The sequence below is a fragment of the Apium graveolens genome, chromosome 7, assembly GCF_009905375.1.
Source record: "Apium graveolens cultivar Ventura chromosome 7, ASM990537v1, whole genome shotgun sequence".
In the NCBI taxonomy this organism is placed as follows: domain Eukaryota; kingdom Viridiplantae; phylum Streptophyta; class Magnoliopsida; order Apiales; family Apiaceae; genus Apium; species Apium graveolens.
In genome coordinates, this window is record NC_133653.1 from 21,768,594 (window position 1) to 21,776,181 (window position 7,588).

The following is a 7,588-nucleotide window of genomic DNA, read 5'->3' on the forward strand; positions in this document are numbered from 1 at the left end:
TAACTATTAAAATGATTAGAAACTAGAAATTAGTTTAAAGCTTTTCATTTTCACAATCAACCCATTAATATTTAAGATTGTTCAGTCTGTTATTTGCTACTTAATCACTCATTTCTAAGCACCCGTTCTTCAAAAAAAAAAACACACTCACACACACACTCACACTAATGATGATGTCAAGGATCTCTCTTCTACTAACTCATTGTACCTGGAATGTTACTCCAGGTCAAAGCAGAAGCAGTGGTTAGTACAGTGTCAGTGAATATCTGTTTAATAGGTTCTGAATTATCTAGGTTTGCGTAATTTAGTAAATTGCCTAATTCTTGTGTTACTCTTGTTCAAAGAGATCTGCTAAAATTTACCTGCATCCAGGCTTGCAAGTTCCTGGATAAGAACTGGTGCCTCAAGTTTGTTGTTATACTAGCACAAAAGAATCATTATACAAAATTTTCCAGCCAGCATCTCCTGACAATCTTCCCAATCTTCCCCCTGGTAAGATGTTCAATGCAGTTACAAGTTTCAATATGTTTTAGTACAAAAGGTTTAGCATGACATTCTAAATTTTTTTTGTACAGGAACTGTTATTGACAATAGAATCCGTCATCCAGGTAACAATGATTTTTATCTATGTGCACAAGCAGGAAGTATTTTACTTGTTAAACAAATGTCTATTGACAGTGTTTTGGGCATAATCTTTGAAACTTTTGGATAATTATGTAAATTATTTTGGTGTTTTTTAAATTATTTGATTTTGGTATTTTTTCTTATATTGTGGATATATTGGTCAAATTTATAAAAATGACTGAAAATATGTTGGTCAAATTTATAAATTTGACCGTTGACGATGGAATTTATTTATAAGAAGCAGGAAATTCAAATTTTATAAAAATTTGAAGTCAAGAGTCAAAAATTTTAAATGACCGCTTTCGGTCAAATTTAGTCGGCCAAATTTATTTGGTCAAAAATAAGCGGTCAAATTTAGTCCGTCACATTTAACTAAATATGATTGATTTTGCTAATTTTGACGAGTCTAAAAAAGACCGATGTAATTCGGTCATATTTGGCTAAATATGACTGGAATATTTACCCTTTTTTCTATTGTTGGTATTAGTAGCACTACTCATTTTTTTATTATAATGATATATGTTGCATTTAACTCCTTTTCAAATAGGATAATTTTTTTTCAAATATTACTTTTATTCAATAATTTTAAATGTATCTTATAGTAAAATCTTTATATTTTTCTTAGTTTAGAAATAGAACATGCTTTATGATTATTGTTATGGTGAACACTCTTGTTTTTTAATATGGATCTACTAATATATAGATTGTCATGAAGGTGAGCATTCAATTCCTCTGGAACTTTTGAACCGTCTCACTGTGTGTATCTTCTCATCTTAAGAATACTAATGGTGCTGGTAAGCTGACTATCTGAGCTACAGTTTTGGGAATATTCTGCTTTAGTTGCTCATTATCTAAGTTAATAGATGATACGGACAGCTGTTAGGGCTTTGAATGACACCCCTTCAAGCCATCAAATAGTTGCTGGCTACATAGAAAGGTTGTTGGTTACATGGAGACCGAGTTCCATGTGCCAAAAACACCCCTTCATGAATTCGAGTTGACTAACAATCTTAGACAGATGAAGAGTTTTGGACGGCTGGTTTTAGCGAGACATTCGTCTACATGGTGGAGGATCTCAAGAAAGGCATGCTTGGTGACGAGGAAATCAGCCAACTCTTCCAGAAATTAAGAGATATTGAAAAGGAACATAGTGAGGATGAATTGAGAATAGGGAGAAGGCCTTGTCAGCATTATCCGCATTACCATCTGAGCAAGCTGCCGTTGCCCACAAAGATTCAGGTTTGGTTATATGATAAATCTGTTCATGGCCAAATCACAAGATTTAGTATAATAACTATTCTTTTATTAATCATTCAAAGATTTTGTACCTCCCTGACTATCATTTTTTTTATATTTATTTTGTATAATAAGGATTCTTTTAAAAATGGCACAGTTATGGTAAATGCAAATGTTCGTATTTTGTATGTGATTTGATATTTTAAGTATCATGTGTTCCCCACTCTTAAGTAAAAACCATAATTCAGATAAATAAATAATACTAATTATATACATTATCAAAGTGAACAAGATATCATGTTAGCATTGTTATCCCATTCACCGGAGAAAACAACGCAAAAAATGACTAGACCACATCGGTCGTTTTTAGTACCGACCAAATATGGTTGGTTTTAATTAAATAAGACCGCAAAAATAGTAGTTTTTCTCAAGTTAGTCATTTTAAAAAAATCATCGTATTTAGCAAAATATGCGCTCCTAATTATGATGATATAATTATGACAGGATTTAAACGACCGCTCTATTTCGATGCCATCGTATTTGGTATATTTTAAATTTGAAATTTCAGCAAAAAAATTAAATTTTTCGCTCACAAAAATAAACATGACACTCTTTGGTCATAAATAAAATACCATCGAGTTCTGTTGTAATTTAAATACGACCATTTTTCATTGGTACGTAAATATAATTGATAGTCGTTTGACATTTAAAAATGACAGATTTCGGTTGAAATATAGATAAAATATAGTTAAAACAGTTCTTGGTTGTAACTTTCAGTTTTGTTATATAAATATGACTCTATTTCATTAAATATGATGAATGCACGATTTTTGTTAAATTTAATATGACCCTATTTTGTTGAAAACGAAGGGCACCCGTGTTCTGTTTAATATAAAAATTTCCCAATTTTGGTGGAAAGAAGCCCACTTATTTTTTGTGTAATCTAATTACGGCCAAATTTATTGTTATTTATGGTGCATATTAAAATCGACACGCTTAGTTGATTCTTTTGAGCTTATTGTTTAACTCAATTATGTTATTTTAATATAAGTCGAAATAATAAAAAAATTGGTTGCTTCTTGCCATAAAAGTCTCCTAACATTGCAAACAAAATATGCTAAAATAAATGAACTACATTGCATAATAAGTCAGACAATATATACACCTATCACCGAATAGTTATCCCAAAGTAGTCACAAAAAAGGCTAACATGATACTCATAGATAAAATAGTTAAATAGTACCAAAAGATTTCTAAACACGCACAAGATTGCCCAAATTTCACAAAAGAGCATTTAAAATCTTCACAGTACCAAAGCAGTTCATAACTAACCAGGATTAAACAACGGGAAATGGTCTGGACAAGGGTCGATGACTTCACCTTATTGATCGTTGATGGTGCCGTCCATCATAGTCACAATCTGATGAGCCTCCTGTAGTATAATCAGGTAGAAGCCGGCTAGAAGAAAGTTCAATTGTCAAAAAGAAAGTTAAGTAATCCTCACATTGATTTACATATCAAGAACAAATCATTACAGTGAAGATAGAAAATGGGCAAAAATCTAACAAAAAGTACTTAAATAAAAATAGTACATTCAAGAAAAAACAATAAATAAATAAACTAGTACATCCACTCTTGAAAGTACAAATACCTTATTTGAAATTTTCTACGTGAAATTAAACTTTAGTTTGTTGATTTCGAAGCTCATAAAATCTTGAATCTTAAACAGGTACTAAAAGCAAGAACATTGCAAAAATAAATCATGATAACACAACCAAATGTTCCCCAACCTAAATCTAAACTAATCTATCATTATAAACACACCAACATATCAAGGTCGCCTTCTGTTACTAAAAGCAAAAACAATTGCACACTAAATTACTAAAATCAGCGAGGAGTGTCACACTTGGACACGTGTCTATCAAAACTTTTGTTATTTGCACTCAACAATTTATCAAATTACTTCTTAGTGTCCAAGTGTTCATGTTGAGTATCTTAGTGTAAATTTATAGATTCATTAAATGATATTAAATTATTAATAAAAATTACCTTTAAGATAATCTTGTCATTTTCCTTCATGATAAGGCCAAGCACAATAGCAGTTGTACGCATATAAAGGCTATCCCTTGAATGCTGACTTAGGTCTGGAAAAGTAGCAGAGGCTAGCTTAAAGATTTCCTCGTCCAGAAGAAAATTTATAACTTCACATGCCGGTAAAAAAAGACCATTTGTTGAGCTTCTTCCTGGACCTTTGGCATCTTCAAGAAGATCTCACTAGGAACATCTACTAATTCTGTCAAGTCCTTCTCTTTCCTTCTCTTGATCATCTTCTTTGCATCCCCGGATCCCATAAACTCCGCAAAGGTGTATCGGGGAACAAGTTCAAACTCCCCATCCCTAGATCCCATCATTTCTTCATTCAAGTTCGATTTGCGTGTATGGGGGGGGGGTAATAGCGCCTTCGTTAATGTGTTATTATTAATAACACTTCACTTTCAATAAATTTAAACGTGGGCATTAAAGAAAAACATAATACATACATGCAGCTCTATCACAACAGGTTCACTGAAGTCGTAAATATAATTCGTAAATTCCTTATTAGAAATGGGCATCTCGCCCTTTGCCCATCTTCCTTCAACAATTTTCTATCAATGCAAAATAAATAATCAAATGTTATCTTCACGTAAAACTTAGGCCAAAGAGCAGACTTATTAAACAATTTACAAGTTAGTTGTACCTCTCACCTCTTTCATATGGTTTCGCCCCAGTGCGGGGTGTGGACTCAACCTTTTTTCGTGCATTCTAGCAAGAACATGACACTGTCTTGAATTCTCGACTTCCCCAATGGTTGCAGATCGAAACTCATACCCACGGGTGGAAGTACTGAGGCCTGAATGTATCTCCCTTAATATCAAGCTCTAGTTCTGCATATTCCCATTCCAAGAAATGATGCAACTTCTGTAAAAGTCACTCCCTCTCACCACTAAGATTATACTTGAAGTTTCGAGAAAGATGGGCTCTCACCACCAAGTCCTATTATTCTTTAAGAACTCCCTTTGGATACACATCGTACTCCTGCCACAACAAATGCATAGTATTATAACACGTTATTAAAAATTTATCAGTCGGGGCGTGACACCTGTATTTAAAGTTATTCAACTTTCTACCAATACTATATCTTTAAAAATCTATTAAAATTTACTTACAAGTGTACTTACTTAAAAATTATCGATACACTTGTCTTAAAAGACTTTGTGTTCTGCTCCCTTTCGCGACACCATGCGTTCATCCCATTTCATGCGAGCAACATATCCCAAAGTCTTCTTGTGTGTATTTTATTTAAAACTCCAAAAAAATATAAGAATATAATTGAAAATGCGAGGACTAACTACTAATTTTAAAAAACTTGTGGAATAAACAAAATTTTACGCTTTTTTATTCTTCAAAAAAATAAGTGTTACCCATGGAAGGTTTCCTCGGGGAGTCACCTTCACGACAGCTGCGTCGTTTCCTCTCAAAATGAATAGTTTTGCTGCTTTCTCCTGCCTCATACCCTTTAATGCGACTTTCTTCATCATTCAGCTTATGTGCACCATTTCTTCCACTGGTCATAGCTTTCTTCTTCTTACTTTTAAAGGACTAGCCCAACAACCTAAAATTATACATTAAACAATTAATCAGTAATAACCACACACCTTCTACTTCATGTAAGAATCAAATAACGGTAATCAAGCAGAATGGGATGGGTAAAAGCATATTAACATCAAATAATCTTTCGATTTATGACAATACAAATACATAGTTTTTGCGTGTAGTGCTTTTAATTTACCACCCATTTTCTTATAAGGCCCGGAAAATAGCTTTACAAAAATTACTAAACGTTAACGGTGCAAGCTTATAAGAACCCTTCAGAATTATCTAAATACATATCTAGAGATTAAACTTGACATACCAAAATACCTATGAAAAGCATAAACATGGCAAGTAGTTTTACTTTTGGATACTTTTGGATAAAAATTAGATATGTGGAGAGCAATGCAGTTTTTTTATGTTTTCTATGAAGTTTACAAGTCCTCCTACATTCATAACATACTACAAAAATTGACTTCTATGTTTCGAAAACAAACCTGCTTAAAACACAACTACACTAAAAAAAACATATAAAATAGACACAATTATATAAATATGAATATGATACATAAGGTTTGTTGCTAACAAGTGATATATAGTTAAACAATAAGCTTTAATGTAATTGTTAAGAAACAATTGGGATTAACAAGTATTGAAGAGTACCTGAAACAAGTAAAGTCATAATATTTACGAGGAATGTGTAGTTAGACACATCACACATACACAAACCTTAATTTCAAACACGGGACACACATGATGATTTTACACACTTTCATCAATTTCCCGCCTCTTAGTTGTTAAAACCGTGTATCATGTTGATCTGGCGTTCGAAATATTTGGTGCATAGTATACTTGATGAGCTTGGCTAACAAACACAAATATGTGTTCGACATTTAGTTTTAATTTCACATCCACCGCACTTATACGGTGCGTAACAACTTTCACATGTGTCGTGTGATCAAACTAACAACATTTGAATACAATCACATGATGTCCACTATGAAAGAAGAGTTTGAAATTTTTTTTACTCTTCTGTATTAGCTACTATCACTACCCCATAAGTGCTCAAATAGCATTTTTTTAGTGTTGCAAGAAAAGCGTTATGTTACTTATGATTTTGCTTAATCTTCCTACCACTAGTCAAAAAGCATTGCATTAAACAGAAATGTACTATTTTTTTGTAAAATTGTTAGTGTTGTGATATGCAACACCACGTTTAAGCGTTGCATTATATTAAATTATTTTTGAGATTATAAAAATAGATATATTATCAAAGAAAATACAATAACTTTAATATTTTAGTAATTTATTTCCTTAAAATATAAAATGTAATATTTTATTAAATTTAACAAATTTTGACATACATTTTATATAATTTTAAATCGTATTTTGAATTTTCGTAAAATTATAAATTTTGAAAATTTAAAAAAATCTAAAAAAAATATTTTTTAATCAAAATATAGGTTTTTCGTCTAAGCGTTTCATTATATTAAATTATTTTTGAGATTATAAAAATAAATACAATAACCTTATAATTTTAATCATTTATTTAAAATATAATATATAGTATATTATTTTATTAAACATATTTAGACATAAATTTTAAATATGTTTAAATCGTATTTTTAATTTTTGTAAAATTATAAATTTTGAAAATAAAAAAAAAAATCTAAAAAATAATAAAAGGAGCCGAAGAGAAGGGCCTGCTATGCAATGAAGCCCAATAATGTTTGGGTTGGGCGGAGCCTAATTGAAATCCATGACCCATAGAGACATTGAAATATAAATTAGGGCTCCTAAAGTCACCAATCTTCTACTTCCATTCACCTCTTTCTTCTTCCTCTTTCAAGCACACACACACTCATTTCTATTAAAAGTGAATATGCAGATAACTCAAGAAATCAGCTAACTTGGATATTACTAATGAAGGTTGGCTGATTACACTTACTAGAAAAGAAATACATGACCATTGTTTTAAAAAACTAACAGACTAAGTGCTAGTTAGAAACCAGGAACACTCTCCTGTTTAAACCACAGGACTCTCCTATCAATACTCAACAATAAAGACTTATTCTCATTCAACTACATACAGGTGCAG

At 31.6% G+C, this 7,588-nt stretch overlaps 1 protein-coding gene across 1 annotated transcript; it reads right to left on the minus strand.

Moving 5' to 3' along the window:
- Positions 1–3,959: 3,959 nt before the first annotated feature.
- LOC141670572 (uncharacterized) lies at positions 3,960–4,929 on the minus strand. The gene is made up of 3 exons (XM_074476501.1): positions 4,605–4,929; positions 4,401–4,505; positions 3,960–4,319 (listed from the first exon to the last, which is right to left on the minus strand). Exons 1-3 carry the CDS (start codon positions 4,659–4,661, stop codon positions 4,056–4,058), a joined length of 426 nt encoding a protein of 141 aa, XP_074332602.1. The 5' UTR covers positions 4,662–4,929; the 3' UTR covers positions 3,960–4,055.
- Between the last annotated feature and the right edge of the window lie 2,659 nt (positions 4,930–7,588).